This window comes from Cupressus sempervirens, chromosome 10 (assembly GCF_028749045.1).
Source record: "Cupressus sempervirens isolate cs-2001-9-10 chromosome 10, ASM2874904v1, whole genome shotgun sequence".
NCBI lineage: Eukaryota > Viridiplantae > Streptophyta > Pinopsida > Cupressales > Cupressaceae > Cupressus > Cupressus sempervirens.
The window spans coordinates 657,092,435-657,118,700 of NC_143127.1; the positions used below are offsets into that span (position 1 = coordinate 657,092,435).

The following is a 26,266-nucleotide window of genomic DNA, read 5'->3' on the forward strand; positions in this document are numbered from 1 at the left end:
TAGGGAGAAGATATTTAAGTTTCCTAACCAGCATACACTACATCCTAACTAATGGTGCTCTCAGCTCTTTTCAAGATTTTATCAATATGATCTGATACAAATGTCCTATGAATTTTAGTCTCATATAATAATTTTATTATTTTCTAGCAGTCGTGCATGTCGTATTTAGTACTACAATTGGACTGAGGCCTAGGGTTTGTCTTTCAATTTTGGGACAGGGAAGTTTTGAAAACTGCGGAATACAAGCATATGGTTGATGTTCTTTCACTCAACTCTACTGAATATATCCTTCATGCACTTAAGCCAAGGTGAGTCCCTGTAGTTAATAATAATGAATAGAACATGTTAACTTGCTAATCCTTTATTTTTTCAGTAAGGTGAAGTGAAATACAATGCTATGGGCAGAGATGTAAAACTTGTTTTGTTGTATAGTGAAATAACTGCATAGGTACCCTCTTCACACACTTAAGCCAAAGTGAGTCCTGTAGCTAACAGTAATGAATAGAACATGTTAACTTGCTACTCCTTTATTAGGTCAGTAATGTGAAGTGAAATACAATGCTGCATTTCCATTTTTTGTGGACAGAGATGTTAAAGTTGTTTTGTTGTATAGTGAAATGACTGTGCAGGTACCCCAAAAATGATATGTTATATAATTTAAACATGTTAGATTTTGTCCTTGAAGTGTGACATTGCATTAGTTGACTTTTAGAATTCCCTTTCTTCTAGTTGAAGTGTCTATTCAGTTATAGAACGCTTGTTTGGAATTAAGTGGTGTTATGTGACCCCCATAGACCTAGCTTGGGAATGCTCTTACCCTCTGACCAAGATCTAATCAGATTCTTCATATTTTTTGCTTGTGTATGATGACTCCTTTGATTTCAGTAGTTAGGCTTATGGATGCTGTTAGATACAGTTGAATGTTAGACATAAGTTTTAGGCAAAAAATTGTTTGTATATGCATTTATTGCTCAAGTGGTAGATATTTCTGTAATCACACCACATCATTTATGTCTTAAAGGTAACCTATAAAGCAAGTGAATTAAGTTTTTCCTATAATAAAAAATACAAGCATAGTTCAAATGATTGGACTTGGCAAAAACTCATCAGTCCCAAAGATTTTGCTAACTTGGGGCTAAACTAATTTCCAAACATAAAAACACATGAAAATTGTATGTGTTAAAAACATGCATATTATTATTGATTTCATTTTTTTATAGATAAAAATTAGGCTTGATGCATATCACATATCAAAAAACAAGTTGAACACATCAACTTAAAGTTTTGATATAATTGTTTTATGCCAAGCATAATTCAATGTTAGTTGTCTATAAATTTCTCCCATATTGAAGCTACGAAATGGCTGTGGGTGTCCTTGAATTGGATGGACGCTGCAACTTCTTGTTGAAGAAAAATATCATTCTTAACAAGAGTTTAGGCATATGATCATGATACTAAATTGATAAACTCTTGTCTGATGCTTCATCTAAGGCCTTTTCATATGTTGCCTGATCTACTCCCCACTCCACTATCTCCTTCTCCAAGTTAGTATTATTAGCACTAAAAATGGGATCGACATCCTCAACAATCCAATATGAAACTTAATGTCATTGAGGTCAAGTGTTGCACGTGTCTCCTATCCCTTCACTTTTAATGCCTTCAACCAAAGGGTTATGTGCATTGAAGTGCTCTTGAGTGAACTCTATTGCACTTACTGTGTGTTGCCATGATTTCGGTCTCCTATATTTTTCAAACTTCTAGGATTAGGGTTGTGTCAATGTTTCGTGTCTGTGTCTGGTCTAGGTTGCCATTAGGATTTCCTCCCTCATCTTTCTCTCTGAGTTGCCTAGGTGGGAATACAAGAACAATGTAATGGATTCAATAAGGCTAGGTGACTAGGATTTGGGGGGGTAAGTTTCTGCATACCCTAGATGAGAGAGAGAATCAATTCTATTCATAAGAAACCTTAACTCTATGATCAAGTGTTCCATTGGAGGCATAATGCAGGTAGAATATTGAGATCATAGGCATATTCGAAGCAAATGGCAGCAAAGAATATGAGGACCAAGGCTAAAAGATTATATGTAGATCATAGGAACATCTTGGAAACCAGAGAAATCAGATCGAATGTAGAAGCAGATAAATCCTTAGAAATGGTGAAAGAACCCGACCAAAGGTGGTATGACTCTTTTTCAAATCCAATCGATGGCTTATATTTAATCCGTGCGTTTACATTGCAAAGTTGACAATTCAAATGGCTCAGAGATTAAGTCCAAATTGTCAGATGAAGACCAGATTAACGGATAGTAATTTAAGATGGAATTATAATTGACCTAAGAGATGTATCTTTCTAACCGTCAAATCAAAAGCATATCCACGATTGTTGTTATGTCGCTTTCTAAAGTTACACGAGGAATAGTCATGGCGAGATAGCGACAAGCTGACACCTGTCCGCGGGACCCAATTGATGTGGGACCTTCTTTGAGTCATGTGCAATCATTAAGAAACACAACGAGGATCATTGATCTCAAGATAGATCTACGACTGTCGTTATGTTGCCATGTAAAGTTGCTCGATTGTTAATTATGGCGACATAGCAACAGAGCAACACGTGTCTCGATGGGCCCATCACATTCTGTAGTTGTCAAATTCTCCAGGCAATAAAATAGTGCCACCTATCTGCCACGATGTACATAGTTGGAAGGTGGATCCGCACTACAAACCAAACAAGAGAATTGAGATCTTTTTTGCAACTGTCGGATCTTGAGAAGATCAACGCTTGTTGTTATGTTGCTTCCAAAAGATGCAAGAAAAATAATCATATTGATATAACGGCAATTTGACATGTATACACGGGTGGAGCCATGAAGAAAGTCATACAGGGAATTGCTAGGTTTTAATCGCAATCATTGGTTTATGATCGACGGCCAAAATTCAAACTTGTTGTGACCGTTGGGATACAAATTTCATGGATTTGAAAACAAGGCGACTGTTACAGATCAAAGAGGAATATGAACCATTTCGAGAGTTTCTAACCATTTTTGCTTTCTTTCTTTGATGTATTGAATTGTAATTGACAACTGTTGGATTTCTGAGCAATTCAAGTGCCCTGTTAATGTAACTGATGAATCTGTAACTGGCCAAGAACCCTAAAAGGGGGCCTATATATGTAATTTTCTGAGTTAATGGAAAGGATCGACAATTCTATCCAACTTTTCCCCTTGCATTTTTAGATGTTGAGTGAGAACCAAAGAGTTAGATGGAATGAAGGATTTGTATGATGTTTGCAGTTAGGTAATGTGATGTTTTGATTCCATTTAGGACTAGCATGCCTAGGTTCCTTTCATTGTCTCCTTCAGTTGAGCTAACCTTACATCCTAGAAAAGTCTCAATGGGATTGTAGGATAGATGCATTTGGAGCTGTTAATTCCTTGTCAAATTCCATTTTGGTAAAGGATTATCAGTTAAGGCGGGTTCCATTTCATCTTACATGTGCATCTCTGCTCTCTCCCTAGATTACATTTCAGTAGGACTAATCTGCATTTAGAGTAGAGTAGGAGTAGTTTTAGAAGGACTTCAAGGTAGCTTGTGATATCCATTCCACTGGGTGTTATAGGTTGTCCAAATCTATTTTGGCTTGGGTTGTTTGTAGTTATGAGCATCTTGGTTTATCCTCTTTTGCTCTCAGGTTAAGAGCATACTCCCATCTCAATGATCTATTAAAGACGCAATTCATTGCATATCTTGCATATAAGGGAGCTGTACCTTATAATTCAGAGGGCAGTGATATAACACATACACTGACCCATTTGTTGGTGACATCCTTTTGTTTTCTCACATTTTGGGCATCTAGAGTCAAGGTAAAGCCAAGTTGGCAAGAGGGACAAACTGTTAACCAACATTGTGTAAAAATAATTTGAATCACATTCACAATTGGAAGCATTATAGGGCTTCGACAAAATGCATATGGTTAGTCGTTGAAGATTAGGTGTTGTTGCACCAAATTCTTCTCAGCACAAATTTGCAAGGACAGCCTTTATCACTCTGTATGAATGTCAGAAAACCTCAAATTTAAAGTCAACTATAAATAAGATGAAATATATATGTTTTTTTTCTTACGAAGTGACTCTCCTTGAAGACATAGACAAATAAAACAATCTACCTTTTTCACACTTATACCTGTAATTTATCATGAATCAGGTCTTTAAGGTTTTGATTATAGATCATCGTCACTATACACGTGTTGAGGCCATCCATAACACCCTCATTAACTCTGAATGAATTGGAGAAGGAAAAAATCAGATTCACATAGCAGGTGATGGCAGTATTTTGGAGTTGTTAGTTAGATCTTGAATCATTGACACTCTTGATAGGGTTATGTATGGCAAGTAGGAGATTTTTTCCATAGCAAGTCAAGATATTATATTTCTATTAGGATTTGTCTAGGTTTCAAGTCAAACTCATTGACCCATGTTTCATGAGTAGGTGGTTCCCAAGAACACATCTCTCATGATAATGAATGGAGCACTTAGCACTCTCCTTGAAGGCATAGACACAAATAAAACAATTTCCCCTTCTCACACTTATTTCTATAACTCATCATGAATGAGGCCTCTAGGTTTTGATTATGGATCATTGTCACTATACATGTGTTGAGACCATCCGTAACACCCTCAATAGCTCCGATCAAATTGGAGAAGGGAAAAATTGGATTCAAATAGTAGGTAATAGCAATATGTTTGAATTGTCAATATAATCTTTAGTCAATGATACCCTTGATGGGGTTATATATGATAAGTAGGAGATATTTTCCACAACAAGTCAAATTGTGATATTTCTATCAAGATTCAATTGTATAGTTTTCAAGTCAAACTAATTGAGCCATGTACTTTGAGTGTGGTTTACAAGAACCCATCTTTGATTTGAATGAATGGAACAATTGACGCGCATTGGATCCAGGTAATGCTCACAGGGGCAAAGTATTATGCCTTCCTAGGAGCTCACCCATCCTAGTATTGCTCCAACTCAAGCACACTTAAGACCACTTAGCTTGCTACTCCATTTGCAAAACCTTCAACAAAGGTTGGACCTAATGAACCACTCATTAGAGAGCTCTCAAGCTCACCAATTGATAAGTAGAAGATATTTTGCATGCCAAGTCAAATTGTGATATTTCTATCAATATTCAATTGTGTAGTTTTTGAGTCAAACTCGTTAACCCATGTTTCATGAGTAGAGATTCACAAGAACTGATTTTTCATGAGAATAAATGGAACATATTGCACCCATTGCATCTAGGTGATGCTCAAAATGGTGAAGCATTGGGACTTTTTGGGGACGTCACCCATCCTAGTATTGCTCAACTCAAGCATGCTTAACCACAAGTTTCCTCCAAGGTTAAGCCCACTTAGCTTGCTACCTAGTTTGCAAAACCTTCAACAATTGTTGTGCATTATGAACCTTTATTTAATGCCCCCATTTTGAAAATATATTAATTGTAGATAATATTTTAAAAATTAGAATTTAATAATAAATAATTATTTTGATATTAAAATATAAAAGTAAGAAAATAAATAATAAATTTCCCAAACAAATAGATCATAAACATTGGCTTGAGACAATAAGAACAATAACAATATTGATTGATTATTTGACTAAGCCCCATACAATAAAAAGCAAGGTTGCATGGGATGGGGATACTTAGGGTACGGGTACAACTATTTTTTAAATAGGGGATGAGGGTACTTGGGTACATCAATTTTTTTAAGATAATTTAATTTTTATAGAAAATCCAAAAATATGAGTCATGACAATAGTCTTTCAAAACAAGAACCGTGATAAAGCTTGCAGATGTAATGTATTGTTTTCAGTTTCAGATTTGCAATGTGTTTGTAATAATAATATATGATAAATGTTTAGATGCATAACAGAGAAGGCAAACTTTAAACATGAACAAGAAGATCATAAATCATATAATGGCCTATTGCAAACAATAAACTCCAATAATATCCCGAATGGATATTCTCCCAAATTTGCTCGCAAACAATTATCAGAATGCAGACAGATATTGCATGCAGTAAACTTAAGAATTAAACTAAAAATGCTCATGCAGAAAACCTCTGAAACTTCTGTTGTATTATGATTTTCTGCAATACAGAATTATTACCAGCAAATCCATATATATTCTTCAGAAATATGTTATTGCATTATACATCTGCAATACAATAACAGACATCCAGTCCAATCTTAAACATAGAAATACAGTCAGATTGGAAACATAAGATAATGTAAAGACAAGTGAGACACCTGAAATGACGTCTCCCATGAACAATGGGTTCCCGTCCACTGTTGTCCGGCTAGAGGGTTTCTGTCCTCAAAGCTGGTTCTAAAAATGAAAGCAACATGATTCCATGTTTCTCCAAGAGAAAACTGATTTGAAATCCAATAACCAAGCATGCTGAAGATGAGTGAGACTTCCTCTTTTAATGCTCAACAGTGACTCTTCAGATGCCCATATTGTCTTTCATCTTATTTCCCTTTTGTCACCTTTTCTCCTTTTTAATTAAAAGAGATCTTTGAATAGTTTTAATTTAACTCCAACGTCACTTTTAATTATTTTATAAGTTGGGTTAGTAATTTTCTAATGTCCCCCAAAAAGGGACATTACAATCCTCCTTCCTCGAGATTTCTTGTCCTCAAACAATCAGTACCAGGATCTCATATAAATCTGCAGGTAGCTTTAAAGCCCAATCTAGAAACACATCCTTCCACACTACGAAGTAAGGTATCAAAATGCAACTCATCCATCAAGCGGATCCTTGGATCCCTATGCCAATCTGTGAAGTACCATTGCGTCTATAGGCTGCGCTACTCTGATCATAACTGCCCCAGATCTCAAACTGTGTAGTAATACCACCAAATCTTCAAAATGCCACGTATACATCCGGTCAACACTTGGATCCCAAACCATCTTATTAACACAATCCTGGGAGGAGTAATGGATGTCTAATAGCCTATCCTTCTGGTCCAACCAACTGAACAAACACATCACACAACCAAAACCGCAAAAATGCATGAAGTTCAACTCATAAGTCCACCACATATTTCTTTCATAAATTGAACCAGCAATACAGAAGATGACGCTGTTGTCATTATCCCCCTGTACGGGAAGGGTAACCATCTCATAAGGTGCATGTCTCAAGATGAGGAATATCCATGAATCAACCTACAACTCGCTAACCTCAGGAGGCTGAACCAAATCTGAAAAAATAATAGCAGACCCAACGTAACAACCATTAATAGCTGGGGTATGCATAAAGATAAAATCACCAACTAGCAAATAAATAGCTTCCATCTCATGAAGATTTGGTGATATGCCTCTAGATAATTTGGTAGGAACTACCAGCGTACATTAAGGACAATTCTGAATTTTTAGCATCACCATAAGTACCAACACTCAAGTCAACAACTCCATTAATGAGATGATCACCATCAAGTGAAATCTTTGAGTCATTTTCACTTGTTTCATCTCTATCCATGTGGCATTGTGTACATATATAACTGTTGTCATTAAAATTAGAGTTTTCATGGTTTGCTTCTTGCTGGTCCATATAGTCCTCTTCAGCATAATGCTCCCCATCAGGATGGAGAATGGTGGAAACATTGCACTCATTTTCATGTTCACAAATGGTATTGATCCCTTCAACAATTTGTATCATTTCCCCAGTTCTATATTTAATTTCATCATCCTTGTGAAGGGCTGCAATAGAAGTTTGATTTTCACCCTGGTATAAAGAGTAATGTGTCATACTTAGCTGAAGAAAAAGTTCATCCACCTCCTCTATATCCTAGACCTTGAGCAACTTCAAGTAATCTGATTTCATTCTTTCCAATGCCCTCTTAAGAGTGTGAAGACTTGCACTATTGGTTCCCTTCATTATTCCCTTCTCCTTTTCAATACTTTATACTTCCCACACGATTTCCTCAATGTTTTTATGTGTGTTATCAAAATGCACTAAGGCTACAATGATCATATCGTTTGATATTTTTAGTTTATCTTCTAAATTATACGCTCCAAAATCATCATCTAGATGTAATGTTCCCGAACAGTTTTGGAGATGCTCCTGTGCTGCGCTGTCACTCTTCTGTGTTGCGCGACTACTACCTGTCCTGTGCGGCTACTACTCGTGTTGCGCGACTACTGCCCGTGTTGCGCGGCCACTACTCGTGCTATGTGGCCACTTTCTCGAATGGTCCCAGAGACACTCCCGTGCTGCGCGGTCACAGCCCGTGCTGCGCGACTACTACCCGTGCTGTGCGGCCATTGCTTGTGCTATGTGACTAATGCTCGTGCTGCTCGGTCATAACTTGTGCTGCACAACTACTACCCGTGTTGTGCGGCCACCTACTCGTGTTGGCGCAACTACTGTCCGTGCTGTGCGACCACTACTTGTGTTGTGTGACCACTTTCCTGAACGGTTTCGGAGATGCTCTTGTGCTGCGCAACTACTACCTGTGCTGCGCGACTACTACTCATGCTACGCGGCCACTACTCGTGCTGCACGACCACTAATCGTATAACTGAAATTTAGAATGTTGTACGTTGTGCTAGGAAGGTCGTATGATTGAATTAGAGCAAGCCGTACGGTGGATTAGAGATGGCTGTACGGTGTCTTGAAGTAGACCATACGGTGACTGTAGTAGGGTCGTACGGTGATCCAAAAGACTTATCTCAGTACGGAATGATGGGTAAGTCGAGGTGTATGTATGGTGAAAGCTGTGAGGAAGGACAGTATGGAGAAAGGGGGATAGCAACCAGAATCCAACACAGAATGTAATCGTGGTTCATACATAGTACACCGTAGAAAAATCCACAATAGCAGAGACTTAGATGCGAATAATAATTACCAAAGATACTCCAACTTGCCAGATCTGATCCAAGTAATACATGCAACAATAGAAAAGAGTGAGGGTTGAATCCCACTGAAATTGCATGAACCAAATAGGGAAGATCTTTCACTTCTGAAATGGCGGACAATTCCGAACTCCAATAGGAATCTGCAGTATAGAGAAAATATAATCCAAAGCATACCTATAGACTACCTACAGCCGTGCTTAAATACCTGTCAAGAAACCATTTCGAGGGTGTACAAAGATAGCCGACGGCAACACAAACTACGAAGACAAAATAAAATGGGTCCGAACTAAATTAATCAATCGGGCTGTTACACAGATTAATTAAATACATTTATTTTATGACGGGGACATTACACTAGAAATTAAATGTCTGATTGGTCCTTCAGATCAGCTCCTAAAGTAACATCATCTTGCTCTAGTTCTTGAATTCTAGATTAATTTTTACTTTCAGCTGTACCATTTTCAGAATCTCCCTTTATCTTCATTTGTATTATCTCATCAACTATTACACTACGGTTTTCAAATAGTCCATCCTCATGGAGAGGTCAATTTTTCGTTTTTACATATATCAAATAGATAGACATTATCACGAAAATATTTATCAATAACCACTTCCAATTCACCAAATAAGATGCTAGAACAATCATTACCATTATCTATAACAAAACCCCTCTCAAGATCTTCATCATGTTGAAGTTGGACTAACGAGTCCTCAATTTCCTCAATACTGATCTGCACTTCTTGAGCTGACTCTTCTACATTGTTTTCCTCACAAGTATGATCAAGTGACCAGATATTCTTGCACATAAAACAAATCTTCTCTTTCTAGATATGCTTGACCATGGTGTTCATACCAAAGGATACGAAAATATAACCTCCTATGAAGAATTCTCTCAAAAATTGATTAAACAATTTGATCGTAAACATCCCCAAAGAGATTTCAAAAAATTGACTCAAAAAAGACAAACATGATTAGTAGACGAATACATTTGAAGGTTTCAAAGAATATCTGTAGAAGTCACGAGGTTAGATGAGGAAAAACTAACCTACCTATTCATAGAAGGGTTAAAAGATTCGATAAAAGGATTAGTGGCTGCCTTCAAACTTAGTACCTTGAATGATGCAATAGAAACAACGTTGAATGTGGAAAAATCATCCCTAAACAACATAAGCTTAAATGATCATGTTAAATCCTTCCAAAAAACGGACCATCACCGAAGGGGCAACCCTGTCATTGATGAATTAAAGAAGAAATACTTATGTTTTAAGTGTCGAGTGCCATGGGAGAAAGGCCACCAATGTCATAAAAGAGGGTTGAATCCATGTTGCAGATGCAAGGAAAGATAAGAGCTTGTGCACAAATGTAAAATCCAAGTCCACCAATTTGAAGCAACTTCTAGGGATGGGGAAGAAGAAAAACCCAAAAAGAAAGATAAGTATGGGAGGATGATGAAGAACAAGTAATCATAGCCGCTATTACTTCTCGAAAGTCCAAAAACCATCCCTTCTGTATGAAAGGTACCCTTAAAGGACAAAATGTCATCACCATAGTAGATAGTGGGGCTTCTCATAATTTTATGACTAAGTCATTGGTGGCAAAAGGAAAACTTGAAACTAAAGAATTCAAGGGGTTTTCCGTAGGGGGGCTTTGGTTAAATGCACAAGAAAAGTTCCATAGTTAGAAATGCTAGTGGGAACACACCCTTTTAAAGCAAATTATTGCGTCGTACTATTGGATGCGGACATGATATTCGGTACCCTTTGGATATACGCGTTGGCATGCTTTTTATTTGATTTACCAAACCTAACAATTCGTTTCCAACTAAGTTACACGGGTACCCCTCCCCCCCTCTAGACCTCGAACTGGTTCGAGATTCTGGTCCAATTCGACCAGGGTTCAATTTTCCCAGCTTGGTCTGCCCGGGTTCGAACCCTCCCCCCCTCTGGACCTCGAACTGGTTCGACCAGGGTTCGATTTTCGAATCCTGATTCGAACTCGGGCGGACTAGGCTGGGAAAATCGAACCAAGTTCAAACCCAGCCAAGAACCCACCCACGGATGCGGAAATAAAGTGATTTATTTGCATTTTAAAATAATTTTTGGGGTCCATGTACCCTAAAAAAGTGTTATGAATTGGTTTTTTGCTCTCTCATAGTTATTTGATGTTTTTAAATAGGTTGTTTTGCCTTGAAGGAGAGCACATAAGTTTTTGAGCAAGCATCCAGTTGTGCAAGGAGGAGTTTGAAGATTGACTTGTTGGTGTTCTTGAAGTGTTTGTGCATCATTTATACACATTTGCAAACTTGCAATGGCTGGAAAAGGACCAAGAGGTAAGATCTTATTCCATTTACTATTGTTTTGTTCTAGTTTTTCCATTTTTTTTTCATTTCTCTTTCAATCTTTCATATGTTCTAAGTTCTTGAATCTTTTCCATTATTTCAAAATTTGTCATTTTCTTGCATATAGATTATGAACATATATCTAATTAGTAATTTCTTGCCATAGGGAAAGGTTCAAAAGTAATGTCATCTACCTCTTCATCAATAGGCAACACTGAACAAAGAATGGTAACCAACTCCAATTCTCCTCTATGGAAGTATGTAGACATTATAAAACCCATTCCAGGAGGTGGTGCATTCCGTTGGAGATGTCGAGGATGTGATGTAGAAAGAAATAGTTCTTATTATCGTGTGGTAGGCCATCTATATGTTTATATTGGAAGAGGAGTCAAGAAATGCCCTGGCAAAAATGGTGTCCCTATACCAAATCACACCATGTTAAAATATTTTGAAGAGCATGAGGCAGCAGAAAAGAGAGAAGGACGCAGGGCAATAGAACTCGAAAGTAGTAGCAATAAAAGTAAAAAAGCTAAGGGAATGCAGCCCCCCTCAGATGTTATTGTACAAGACCACCCCTTCTTCAATACTACAATGGACACTAACATTGAATCTGTCCCCATTGTACACAAAAGAAAGGGGCCAATAGAAACTTCTTTTCAAAACAAGGCTCGGGATATTGCTGAAATTAAGGTGGGAAGATGCCTCTATGCAAATGGGTTGTCTTTTAATGTTGTCCGCTCTCCGTTTTGGAAGGACATGTTGAGGGGTGCCAATGAAGCTCCAAAAGGGTATTGTGGCCCCGGGTATGAGAAAGTGCGCACCACCTTGTTGGATGATGAGGTCCAATGGGTTGAAAATCAATTGAAGCCCATAAGGGACTCATGGGTTGAGACAGGGGTGACAATTGTTTCAGATGGCTGGAAGGATTCTAGGAACCGTCCCTTGATCAATGTCCTTGCAGTGTCCCCTAAAGGGGCAATGTTTCTGAAAGCGGTGGATTGTGAGGGCAAAGTAAAAGATGGGCCATTTATTGCTGATATCTTAATTGAGGCCATTGAACAAGTGGGTACAAGAAACGTTGTCCAAGTCATAACAGACAACGCAAAGAATTGTAGAGCAGCAGGTTTGTTGGTTGAATCATGATATCCACATATCTTTTGGACACCTTGTGCAGTCCATTCACTCAATCTTATGCTACAAAAGATTGGGAACCAAATTGAGTGGATCAAAACAGTGTATGAAGAGGCTGAGGACATACAAATGTTTGTCACAAACCACCACATGACTCGATCTCTTTTCAGGAACTACTCAAAGTTGGATCTATTGAAGGTAAATGAACTTGAACTCAAATTAGTAATTTAATTTTTAATATTTGACAATTTCTGATTTTTCATATTTTACTTGTGCAATTGCCAATGTGTATACTTTTCTTAGTTTTCTAAAATATGTATCTAATAGTTGTTTTTTGCTCTAATTTATGTCACAGGTTGCTGAGACCCGTTTTGCATCACATATAATCGTCTTAAGACAACTTGTGCAAGTGAAAGATGCACTTCAAGGTATGGTAATCAGCAACAATTGGGGTGTATGGAAGCAAAAGAACACTGAAAGGGCAAACAAAATAAAGGATAGGCTATTGGCTGACTCATGGTGGGAACGTGTGGAATATCTCTTTAAGATCACTGAGCCCATTATGAGCATGCTTAGGTACACTGACATGGATAGGCCTTGCTTTGGAGAGATCTATGATGGCATAGACTCAATGATTGAGAAGATTAGGCAAGTTATAAATGAGCAGGAGCAAGATCCGCAAGAGACCTTTCTCAAACAAGTGCAAAAAATTATTAATGAAAGATGGAACAAAATGACCACTCCATTACATTTGCTTGCCTATGCCTTGACCCCCAAATACTATAGCTCACAATATTGTGATCTACCAGGAAGGTTGCCACCATATAGAGATATGGAAGTGTCTGACGGGTACCAGGCAGCATTTAGAAGAATATTTCCTGATGATGATATAAGAGATTTAATCATGGATGAGTTCATAGCATTTGTCAATGCTACAGGTCTAAGTAATGATGCTCTTCGTCATCAGTTCAAGAAGCATGCTCATGGTTGGTGGTACCTCCATGGCCAAAAATTCCGAACATTGCAGCCCCTTGCAATCAAAGTTATATCACAAGTAAGTTTAAAAAAATAAATAAATTAGTTCACTTTATCTTCAAAAGAAATTTTTAATAAGATTGAATTAATTCCTTTTTAATTGCCTACCCTATGTTGTCTTTATAGGTTGCTAGTTCTTCTGCATCAGAAAGAAATTGGAGCACCTATTCTTTCATCCACTTGATGAAGCGCAATAGGTTGCAATCAAAAAAAGCCGAGAACTTGGTATTTGTGCATAACAATTTGCACCTTCTTTCGCACAAGAGTCAAGAATACAAAGAAGGGGAGACAAAGAAGTGGGATGTAGATGCAGAGATTGCGGACTTGGATGCTTCCACTGCTGCGCTTGCAATTGATTATTTTGATGACTTTGATGCCAATACCATTGTTGATTCTGCTGCTGATCCCATTGGCTTTGGTGCAAGTAATAGCGTAGGCGGAGAAGGAGGAGATGAAGAAGAAGATCAAGAAGAAAAAGATGAATATGAAGAAGATGAAGATGAAGAATGAAGAACTTAGAACTAGAAATTCAGAATTTTAATAAATTTTCATTCTATTAGTTACTGTTAAACATTGAACGTGAAACAATGACACTTGAACTTGATATTTTAAATGTTTTGAATCTTTCATCTTTGATGTTGAAGTTGATTGAACTATGTTACTATATGATGGTATGCTCACCATGATACATTGATAAGTTATTGTTTATGCTGTTTTAAAGTTTTAAATGTGTTTATGGTACTATGCTACATTCTAATTTTAACTCATGCTTCATAAAAATGTATATATATATATTTATAATTTTTACATGTTTTTGTATTAACGAATCCAAACAAACCCAAACCCTTTTCCAAAATTTCGTCGAACCAGCGAACTGGTTCTCAAACCCGAACCCGGAACTGAACCACGAACCGGCAACTTAGGTTTCCAACATAAAGGAGAGGAAATAACTTTAAAAGGGCTGCCCAATGGGTGTTTGGATGTAGCCTCTTGTAATAAGATGGGATTTTTTTTAGAAAGATCAAGGGGAGTGGGCAACATAATGCATGATCCTTGACAAATCGACCTCTCAAGGGAAATCCATTCACATCGACATGGAGCCTATCCTAAGGAAGCACCAAAAAGTTTTTGATGACATCCCTCTAGGACTACCTCCCAAACAAGGATTTGACACATTGCAAAATTAGAGGAAGGAGCTGAACTAGTAATTACAACAACCTATTGGCATCCACAAAAATTTAAGAGGAAATAGAAAATACTATAAATGAATTATTGGAGATGGGTCACATTCAGCCAAGTTCCAGCCCGTTCGCTTCATCAGTTATACTAGTTACGAAGGACATGACAATGATAATGTGCATTGATTATAGAGCCTTGAATAAGAAAACAATAAAAAATTGATACCCTGTCCTTAGAGTGGATGAACTTATTGATGAACTCCATGGAGCTAAATATTTATGAAAAATTGGCCTAAGGTCTAGGTATCACCAAATAAGGATGAGAGAGGGGGACATTCCAAAAACAACATTCCAATGCCACTATGGACATTTTGAGTTTTTGGTCTTACTCTTTGGGTTAACCAGTGCGCCCACTACATTTTAGTTCTTCCTAAATCATACTTTTAGGAAGCAACTCAAAAAGTCTCAGAAAGTTTTTATTGATATTTTTTGACAATATCCTCATATATAGTAAAACTTGGGAGGACCACCTTAAGCACATTGATGAGTTATGGAAAATTCTTAAACAAGAATCATTGTACGCCAAAGCTTCAAAATGTGATTTTGGTTTGAAAGAAATCCTTATCTTAGGCCACAAAATCAGCAAAGAAGGAGTAAATGTTGATGAAGAAAAGATCAAGGATATTAAAGAATGGCCTAAGCCCAAGATGTTGACCCAACTAAGGGGCTTTGTAGGACTTTGCAGCTATTACCGGAGGTTTGTGAAAGTATTCTCGAAATTAGGAGCACCTCCTATAGATTTAACCAAGAAGGGAGCTTTTGGATGGAATTAACAAGCTCAACAAGCTTTTGAAGACCTCAAAAAGATCATGAGTTCAGGTCCCATACTAGCCATTCTCAATTTCTCTCTACCATTCAAACTACAGTGCGATGCATTAGGAGAAGACATTGGTGCACTCCTCATGCAAAATAAACACCCAATTGCTTTTGAAAGAAGGAAACTCCATACCTCTGAAAGATCTTATTCAATCTATGATAAGGAGATGTTGGCGATCATGCATGTGTTGGTGAAATTCAGACAATGCTTGGTTTGTAGAATTTTTTTGGTCAAAATAGATCACATCAGTCTACAGTTCTTAAAACAAAAAGATCTTAATGGTCGTCAACACAAATTGGTAAGCAAGTTACAAGGTTACAACTTTGATGTTAAGAATGTAACCTGGGTAATTCTACAGGTCTGATAGTACAGATCGTACCTTCTTAGTATGGTTAATATATCCTATGAATGGCAAGTAATACATATTTATGCCTCTCCTATAGAAGCCGGCGATTCCAAATAGATGTTCTTGTTTTGTATTTAACTAAACTAATACTAAGTTTTGTTAATTCTAAACAGAATTCTTGAAATCGCCGATTTAGGGATAATTATGTTTTAATGCCAAACTAATGGTCATGTCCCTTGAGGGACATACCCTCTAGAAGGATATATATACGGGTTGTGAATGTAGTTTGGAGGACACACATACACACAATAGTCTAATCTTCCAAGCATTCTCCTTCAAATACATAGTAGAGATATTCTAAAACATCCAAGATCGAGTATAGAGGACTGGACCTGCAATAAACATTAGTGATATCTGCCTCAATAAAATCTGAATATACATATTGTTTAAAAGATCATTCTCAGCAACTTGAAACTGAACTATAAGTCTGATTCAAGAACCTAAGAATTTGCAAAACTTTACATGGTATCAGAGCCAAGTTATTAGATCTAGGGCCCTGCAAAATTTCAGTAATCAGACCTCATATATATTCAAGTAGTTTTCTCCCATTTTCAATGGCATATACAATTAGACCTGAGGACAGATTCGATGGGAAGGAACATTTTGAAGCCGGAAATTCAGAATCTAGATGATTCTTGAAGAGAACAATGTTAAACAATTTGTTGATGGAGCATCCAAACAGCCACTTGTTGAACCTCACAAATCCATATGGACCAATGGAAATAGAAAAGCCATCCAGATCATCTTGGATGAAGTAAAAAATGATATCGTACCTATGCTTACGAAACACCAAACTACCTATGATATGATGAATGCATTACGGAATGCATATGAGGTAAACAATGCAACTAGGGTTCTTGCACTAAAAAGACAATTGAATCACATCCATATAAAGAAGGAGAATCGATAAACTCTTATTTCCTAAGAGTTGCTGGCATTAGAGATGAATTATCAAGCATAGGAACCATCGTTAATGACACCGAACTAACGCTCATGGCCATAGATGGATTGCCAGAATCACAGGAAACATTTGCACAAGGAATAAGTGCTAGAGATCAACTTCCAGAGTTTAACAGACTCAAGAATGTTTGTCGTCAAGAAGAGTCAAGAAAACTAAAGAAAGGAGGAAAACCAAAAGTAGAAGATGAAGAACTTCATGTTCTTAATGCAAACTCCTATAAAGGCAAGAAAAAGCACTTCAAGAAGAAAAGGGGAAATCAGAAGAATGGAAAGCCCAAGAAATATCTATCTAAAATAAAGTGTTTCAAATGTGAAAAATTTGGACACTATAGATCTAATTGTTCGAAAAATTCCAAACAATAGGCAAATTGTACAAATGTCATTAGAGAAGAAGAGACTTATGATCCTGAGAACCGTGTTTTGTATCCCTCTCTATCAAATGAAATCTCAAATAAGGCATGGGTAATTGATAGTGGATCTTCCAGACATATGATAGGATACAAAGATACTCTAGATTCCTTATCAAAGAAAGTTAACAATGAAGTTACTATTGGTGATAACTCTGCACACTCAGTTGAAGGAATTGGAAACTACACTTTGAAACTAAAAACAGGAAATACTCTTCTTAAAGGTGTACTCTAAGTACCAGGGATTAAAAGAAACCTAATCTCAATTACAACACTTGAAGATGATGGACACAATGTTGCATTCGTGGATGGCAAATTATTAACTTGGGCTAAGAACTCTTCCATCAAGAAAACTAAATTAATTGGTCAAAAAAAGGGATTATTGTATGAATTGAATACAGAATCCAGTCGATCATTCAAGCCCTAGTTCACGAAGCTGAAGATTCAAACGAAATATGGCACAGAAGATTAGGGCATTTAAACTTTAAAACCTTATCAACTATGGAAAAGATGGTTACTGGATTACCAAAATTAAATAAAGATCACCCTAGTATTTGCAAAGGGTGTGCTCTAGGTAAAAGTACTGAAGTCCTTTTCATGATAGTACTAGAAAAACAAATAATGTACTATAATTAATTAATTCAGATTTATGTGGACCTATGTCCGTTCCCTCTCTTGGAGGATTCTGGTATTATATCCTGTTCATAGATGACTTCTCTAGGAAAACATGGATTTATTTTTAAAAGTGCAAGGAATCAGAAGAAATCCTACAAAGATTTAAAGAATTCAAAGCATTAATTGAAAATTTTTCAGGACATAAAATTAAAACCATTAGAACAGATAATGGAGGAGAGTATACCTCAGACTTGTTTAAAAGGTTTTGTAAAGAATCAAGGATCGAGAGGGAGTACACTATTCCTTATAACCCAAAACAAAACGGGCTAGCTGAAAGAAAGAATAGGACAATTATACAAGCTGCTAGGGCTATGATTTTTGACCAAAATCTAGAATACTATCTTTGGGCAAAAGCCTCTTGTATTGCTGTATATATTCAAAACAAAAGTCCTCACTCCTATCTTAAAGATAAAACCCTTGAAGAAGTATTTACTAGAGTAAAACCTAATATAAGTCATCTCAGAATTTTTGGATGTCCTGTATACATTCATGTTCCAAAAGAAAAGAGAACCAAATTAGAACCATCTGGGAGGAAAGGTATCTTTGTAGGGTATAGTGAAACTTTTAAAGCATATAGAATTTTCATACCTGGATAGAAAACTATTGAACTTAGCAAAGATGTAATCTTTGAGGAAGATCTTGCATTCAAAAGAGCCATAAGTTCTAATGAACCTTCTCTTTTATCAAGTTTTGAAAGAGTTAGTGAATCTGAATCCCAGAGAGAGGATTTAGAAGAGGTCGAATATGAAAATATAAACCTTGAGGAAAGTTCAAAGAAAAGACCACGTTGGGCCATAAAAACAGTTGAAGCAGCTCAAGACTTTGCTGCATCTTCAGGATCAGTTACAGAAAGTAAAAGACCTAAAAGATTCTCTAGTCATACAACAAGTATGATTGATTTATCCAAAATAGAGCCAACCAATCCTTCTGATGCTATTAAACATCCAGCGTGGAAAAAAGTTATGATAGAAGAATATCAATCAATTATGAAAAATGATGTTTGGGAAATAGTTCCAAGACCAAAAGCAAAATCTGTTGTTTCTTCCAAATAGATATTCAAAATAAAGCATGCTGCTGATGGGAGTATTAAGAAATATAAAGCCAGATTTGTAGCTAGAGGTTTTTCTCAGAAAGAAGGGATTGATTATGAAGAAACCTTTGCTCCTGTTGCCAGATATACTTCCGTACGAGCAGTCTTTTAGCAATTGCCGCATCTAAGGGATGGAAGGTACATCGGATGGGTGTAAAGACAACATTTCTAAATGGAAAGATTTCAGAAGAAGTCTATCTGGAGAAACCAGAAGGATTTGAAACCCATGATCCTAACACCTTTGTTTGCAGGCTCAAGAAAGCTCTCTATGGGCTTAAACAGGCTCCTAGGGCCTGGTATGAAAGGATTGATAAATATCTCACCGGCTTAGGATTCTCCAAGAATGAAGCCGATCCAAACTTATATTATAAAAGAAATCAAGATGATATGGTAATACTAATATTGTATGTAGATGATTTATTAATCACAGGTGATGATCATCTTATAGATCAGTGCAAAAAAGATCTAACTAGAGAATTCGAGATGAAATACTTGGGGCTTCTCCATTACTTCCTAGGATTGGAAGTACGACATAATTCTAATAGTTTCATATTGAATCAAGGAAAATACACTTCAGATATCTTGAAGAAATTTGGAATGTGGAATTGCAAGTCTATGTCTTCTCCAATGGAGACCAATTTGCATAAACTTAAAGAAGCAGTTGCAGAATCACCTCCAGTAGATTCTACTCTCTACAGATAGATGATTGGGTCCCTTATGTACCTAGTAAATACAAGATCTGATATTTGCTATGCTGTTCATGCCTTAAGTCTGTTTATGTGTGAACCTAAGGAGATTCACTTAGTTGCTGTTAAACACATTATGAGACACTTACAAGGCACTCTTAATTATGGACTAAAATATGAGAAAGTTGCTTTAGATATGCATGGATTCACCGATTCAGATTGGGGTGGAAGTGTTAAAGACAAGAAAAGCACTTCAAGATGCTGTTTCAGTTTAGGATCAACTATGAGTTCATAGATATGCAGAAAGCAGTCTTCAGCAGCTTAGAGGTCCACAGAAGCCGAATACATTGCAGCAGCGATGGCCTCTTGAGAAGTAGTATGGCTGAGGAAGTTACTTGTCGAATTATTTGGGCAAGCCATGAATCCTACGATTATTCATTGTGATAATTAGAGTTCCATCAAGTGCTCGGTGAATCCAATTTTCCATGATAGATCCAAGCATATTGAAATTCCTTACCATTATGTGAGAGACATGGTAGATAGGAATTCTGTAAAATTGGAATACATTTGTACTACAGATGAGACAACAGACATACTCACCAAACCTCTGTCTAGAGTAAAGATAGAACATTTCAGGAGGAGACTTGGTATAGTTGAGTTGTAATCCATTTGTACTCTTTTGATTATTAATAAAATAATTTTATTTTTGTCAAGCTATTGACTGTTATGGGCTCCACCATGTGTAATCATTATTTAAAGAGGTGACGATCTCTGAAATAATGAATACTTGTGTAAAAGACATTATGAGAGATGACGATCTCTTAGATAATGTACTAAACAATAGATTTTATTGTAAGATCCAGATGAGTTTTAGATTGTCTTGTGACATTGACATTGCTATGTTCATGGGTCACAAATTGGATAAAGGGAGAATCTTAGAGTTCTCTGGGTTTATCTTGTATTCTGGTAGATCTTAAACTTAGGATCTCGTTGTGATATAGAAATACTAGTTTCTATGAGTCACAACATGTGTCTTATCAATAGTAGCAGTGATTTGTCATATCACAGGTTTAGTAATATGACTTTGTATCATGTGTTCTATGATACCACATACTAAGAAGAGACAGACAGATATAGAGTATTTATTCTTGCTTAAACATTTGTATTGATGTTGCTAGATATGATATCTCTCTATAGGATTATTAGGTTAAGAGGGAGTGTTAAGAATGTAACCTGGATAATTCTATAGGTCTGATAGTACAGGTTGTACCTTCTTAGTATGGTTAATATATCCTATGAATGGCAAGTAATACATATTTATGCCTCTCCTATAGGAGCCGGCAATTCCAAATAGATGTTCTTGTTTTTTATTTAACTAAACTAATACTAAGTTTGTTAATCCTAAACAGAATTTTTGAAGTCGCCGATTTATGGATAATTATGTTTTAATGCCAAACTAAGGGTCATGTCCCTTGAGGGACATACCCTCTAGAAGGATATATATACGGGTTGTGAATGTAGTTTGGAGGACACACATACACATAGCAATCTAATCTTCCAAGCATTCTCCTTCCTTTGAATACATAGCAAAGATATTCTAAATCATCCAAGATCGAGTATAGAGGACTGGACCTGCAGTAAACATTAGTGATATCTGCCTCAATAAAATCTGAATATACATATTGTTTAAAAGATCATTCTCAGCAACTCGAAACTGAACTATAAGTCTGATTCAAGAACCTAAGAATTTGCAGAACTTTCAATTTGACATAGAACATGTCAAGGGTAAAAACAATATTGTAACTGATGCATTTATCTAGAAGACCCCACTTGTACACCATAAGCAACATTACAACAGATTGGAAACACTACATTGGAAAATATGCAAAAGATTCTCATGAAAATGATACCATGGAAGGAAATATACAATCAAAAGATTATAAGGCAGCAGGAGTCATCTGATACAAGGACAAAATATATCTTAATCGAGGCTCGAAAATGAAAACAACAATCATTAAAGAATTTCATGATAACCCTCTATGAGGACATCAAGGGTATTATAAAACATACATTTATTAAAGGAAGAATACTCCTAGAAAGGACTCAAAAAGCACATACTCTGTTGATGAATTGGCATCAGTTGGATTATATCTGATTTGATGGATATATGTTGATATCCTTAAATATGCCATTCTAAGAATATCATATTTAGATGATATCTCTCTATATGCCTGAGAGCATAATGTGTTCTATAACAATCCTCCCTAGCTAAGAGGGAGTGTTAATGTTGTAGCTTTAGTCGGATTGAATTGATCTAGAGTTATTCCCCAATGGTTTTTGGTTAAACATTATTGCATTTGATTAATCATCAATTAGGCGTGCATGCACACACACACACATATTGTTGTTAATAATGTCTAATAGAAATTAACTTACCATAGCCAATATTGATTAACATAGAGACATGTCTTTTCTACTCCTTTATATATGAATTTGGATCTGCTCTTGGAAAACACATACTAGTACATACAACAATGCTTAGTACATTTGCAGCGATCCATGAAAAACAACATAGTATTGGAGCCAAACCGCAAATGTAGAAAAGGATATCTCAATCAACTCATAGATAATTAGTAACAGAAGTGAAGAATATAATAATCTTCATTCTGCAATATTTAATATGGAAAAGACAATCCTGTCTTGAAAATAAAATTACAGTTGTTCATTCACTGGTGAAAGAAAACTACAGAAAACATATAAATAGTGTTTCGGCATCATTCGACCACTAACTCTTTATTGAAGCAAGTGAAATTTGTTTTTGGAAGATGGACATGATTCATAAATATCTTGAAAAAAATGGGGACAGGAGGTGATGGAAATTTTCACCATACTCTTGATGAAATTCAGTTGGATAGAAGCCTTGAGCATGTCGCAGAGAGTCACAGAACCGAAGTGCTGGGTAGTTGCATTCAGGTATAACAGAGAATTAGAATTAATTCTGATTCAACTGTCTGCGAATTGAAGGTTGGAAAAGCAAACACAAACAAATCTTTTTACCATGCAGCATGTATATAATGGGAGTTTCATAGTCAGTAGGACACATCCCTGTCAGGGAATCGGGATTCACGGAAGTCGACGATATCAGAGCAGAAAATTGGCAGAATTGGAAATAATAAAGACAGTGGCACTAAATTTACCACCATTCACGACACACTCAATACATGTATAGATGACAACTTTCCGTGGGAAGAAATCTAGGGGTCTATATAAGACAACCAAAACATCAATAACTTTTGAAGTCCAAATTAGAGGAATAGAATGGCAGCGAAGACACCAAGTGTCATGTATCATAGGCAGATTACTAAACCATGGAAGATCAATAGTGTTGAATGACACAGAGCAATTATCACCATACTCTGATCCATGTTCATTAAAGATGATTAAGAAGCATAGAGAGTAATGACCAAGTCAGTCAATAATAATCCAAATTGACATATTTAGCAAAAATGGACAATATGGTCAGCATGTCGGCAAACAAGGAAATACCAATCAAAATTCTATATGCATATAGAAACTGGGAGATTGGCAGATAAAAATCACCAGCTATCCCCACTCAATAAATAATAGTTTTGATTAATAGGAAGCTTATATTGAGGACGGCACTGATATATACATATGGATAACCTACGAGTATTACCATTAAAGCCTAGGTGTGAAAAATACATGGAATAAAGAGGAACGCAGTCAGCATAGACTTGGACAACGAAAAGAGAACAGGGGTCAGCAAATGGAGTAAATGGTCAGTGCCTACACATCCAACTAACAATTCTTAATATTCAGTCAACAAATAGAAAATAATACTCAAGAGCCATGTCAACTAAAGAGAAAGAAGCATCAAATAATATTAAGGAAGCAATCTGTGATCATGCTCTTCCAATATCACAGAGATATGAAGTCAGTTATAGAGATGGCAAACGATAGTCTTCAACTACACATTAATACTCTGCATGGATAGTCTTTAACTACACATCAATACTCTGCGTGGAGACTGCGATGTTAATAACCAACTCATTTGGTATATAACAACTAAGTGAAGGTATCGTGCAAAATAAAAGGAGTATATATTCCCCCTTGCAACACGGAAACCCAATATCTTGATTTGTTGAAAGGAAGGTTTAGAAAGAATAAATCCACATGCCCTCACATAGGAAGCACGTTGAACACATAGTGGACGGTATCGAAGGATATATAAAACAAAATATAATATTAAGGGAAGAACCACATATAAATTAATAAATATGTGAAGGAGGAATGATAAAGTGATCGGTGGTTTAATATTATGTGGAGGAAAATAAAAACAACAAACCAAGCGATACAGGAGAGAGTTTGTAATTGCAGAAGTTATTAATCACTTGTACATCATGAGTTGATTGTCAAAACAAAGCCACCATCAAACTCTTGACATATTGAACTGTTGAAGAATTTGATACATCAAAATATTACATTGGTTTTTATAATCATTGAGGATTATAACATGATTGTTGAATAAATTACATTGACTTTTTATTCAGCATCCTCTCCTAAATATATATTGGTGACTCATCCTTAGTATTGGGGATTCTTTGAAAACAATTGTTTCTGCCAATGGCAATTTATTAAGAGTACAGTGATAAGGAAGCTTGGTGCGTGGATTTGAAGGAAGGATTTTCTGATGCTTCTATTACTAGAGATTGAGTAATTAGATTTGAACTTTCTGTTGCTGCGTGAATTCTATGTTGATAAGTATTCCAAGTTTTGGCGTAGCTGTATGAGGTGAATTTTAAATTGAACTGAGATCAAGATGATAAATTCATTGGTGGCAACTCTTGAGTAGATAATTTGCGTGTTTCCTTCTTGTGCGTGGAGTTTCTCAATTTCTTGGTTGGGAAATAAGTATAACTGAACAAAATTCCAATACATTTCAACTCATAGTTGAGCTGAAAGTCTGTAGATCCTAGCTGATGTTTTGGGCATTGTGACTGTCTGGGAAGAGCCTGAGATTTTTGTTGCTAATGTAGTTGGCATCGGTGTAGTTCAGAAGAGACACAAATGGGATCATTCCTTTAGTCTCCTTGTCAACATGCTGGAGTATTGGAATACAGGAGATTCAACAATTTGGACATTTTGGCCTTACCTATAGAAAGGTGATTGAGTTTGAAGAAGATCTGCAGTAGAACCTGTGAATTGGAATGATGGAAATGTCAAGAAATGCATAACAATTGCTTATATACTGGCCTGCCTGCATATATCAGAGATGCTACAAGGTCATCCTAAAGATTCTAAGCATTATAAAGTGTGACTACTTAGTGTTGAAGTTGAACATTGCCAAAAGATATGGACTTCTTGTAAGACTATGAGCTGAAAGCTTGGTCTGATTGCTCATATAATGTCATTCCATAGTACAAATAGACTAAGGTTTTGAGCTATTCTAAACAGAAAGAAGTTTTCCATAATTGATGCAAAATTGTTCAATGACATAAGAGTGAGAATTTTACATTGTGGGGGGAATACTAACCAATGTTCCATTCCCACTTGAACCATCTTTAGAAGGGAGATGTAAGGGAAGGGACATCATCAGAGTTTCAAATCTGAATCACCTTATGATTTGATGCATATGTTCCTTCACTAGAGCAACTTGTATTAAGGATGTTGATGTGCAGAAGAATATTCTTCCAGGAAAAGAAGAATGATGCATTAGGTATGTTGTTGAGTGATAACTTACGAGACTATGGAATAAAGACAAGACAAGGGGTTCTTTCATTGAGAGGGAGAAAACTATGATGGAATTTTGTTTTACGATCAAGATTGGTTGTTCAGATGATCTTATGACATTATGACAGTAGCTCAAGAGTGAGTAATTAGAGGATCTACTTAGTTGACATCGGAGGATCTTGAACATTTTGTTTCAGAGGGAGTCTAACAAGCAACCTTGGATGTAAAATTAAAAGATTGAGATCTTCTTAATAAGGAAGAATTTCGAGGTGAAATTCTTTGTAATGCATTTTATCTTTGTGAGAGAAGGTTGAGGTGAAAGACTTTTTCCACCCTCTAGGAGCAGCTATGGTGGATCCACCTTTTGACATGGTTCATGGTGGATATCATGTGAGTTACTACATGATTTTGTTGGAAAACATCATGAGAGGTGACGATCTTTCATTGATATATTTGTGAGGTCGCTATTGTAAGGTGACGATCTCAACAATGGCTTGACCCGTTATCATCATGGACTATGTTAAATTGTTGTCCCAGAATGTGCCAGAGATCATGATAACTAACGTATCATGAAGACTACATTAAGCTGCTGTCCTGGAGATCATGATACTTTATTTGTTGTTCGAGTTCTTGATCTATTGTCATGATAGACTTCATTAACTTGTTGTCCTAGAATGTGCCGGAGATCATGATAACTAATGTATCATGATAGACTGCGTTAAGTTGATGTCCCGGAGTTGTAGTAATAGAGACTACTTTATCGTGTTGAACATGTCATTGATGTCAAAATGTATTAGCATGTGTTTGAACAATGA

General features: G+C 36.4%; 1 protein-coding gene across 3 annotated transcripts in view; it reads left to right on the plus strand.

The window, feature by feature from the left end:
• The window catches only part of LOC149535542 (uncharacterized), a 52,515-nt gene that overhangs the window by 21,224 nt on the left and 5,025 nt on the right, over nt 1–26,266 (plus strand). For all 3 annotated transcript variants that reach the window (XM_089803446.1, XM_089803447.1, XM_089803448.1), the window contains one exon: nt 219–308. In XM_089803446.1, the coding sequence (XP_089659572.1) occupies nt 219–308 (90 nt within the window). The remainder of the gene's footprint in view (nt 1–218; nt 309–26,266) is intronic.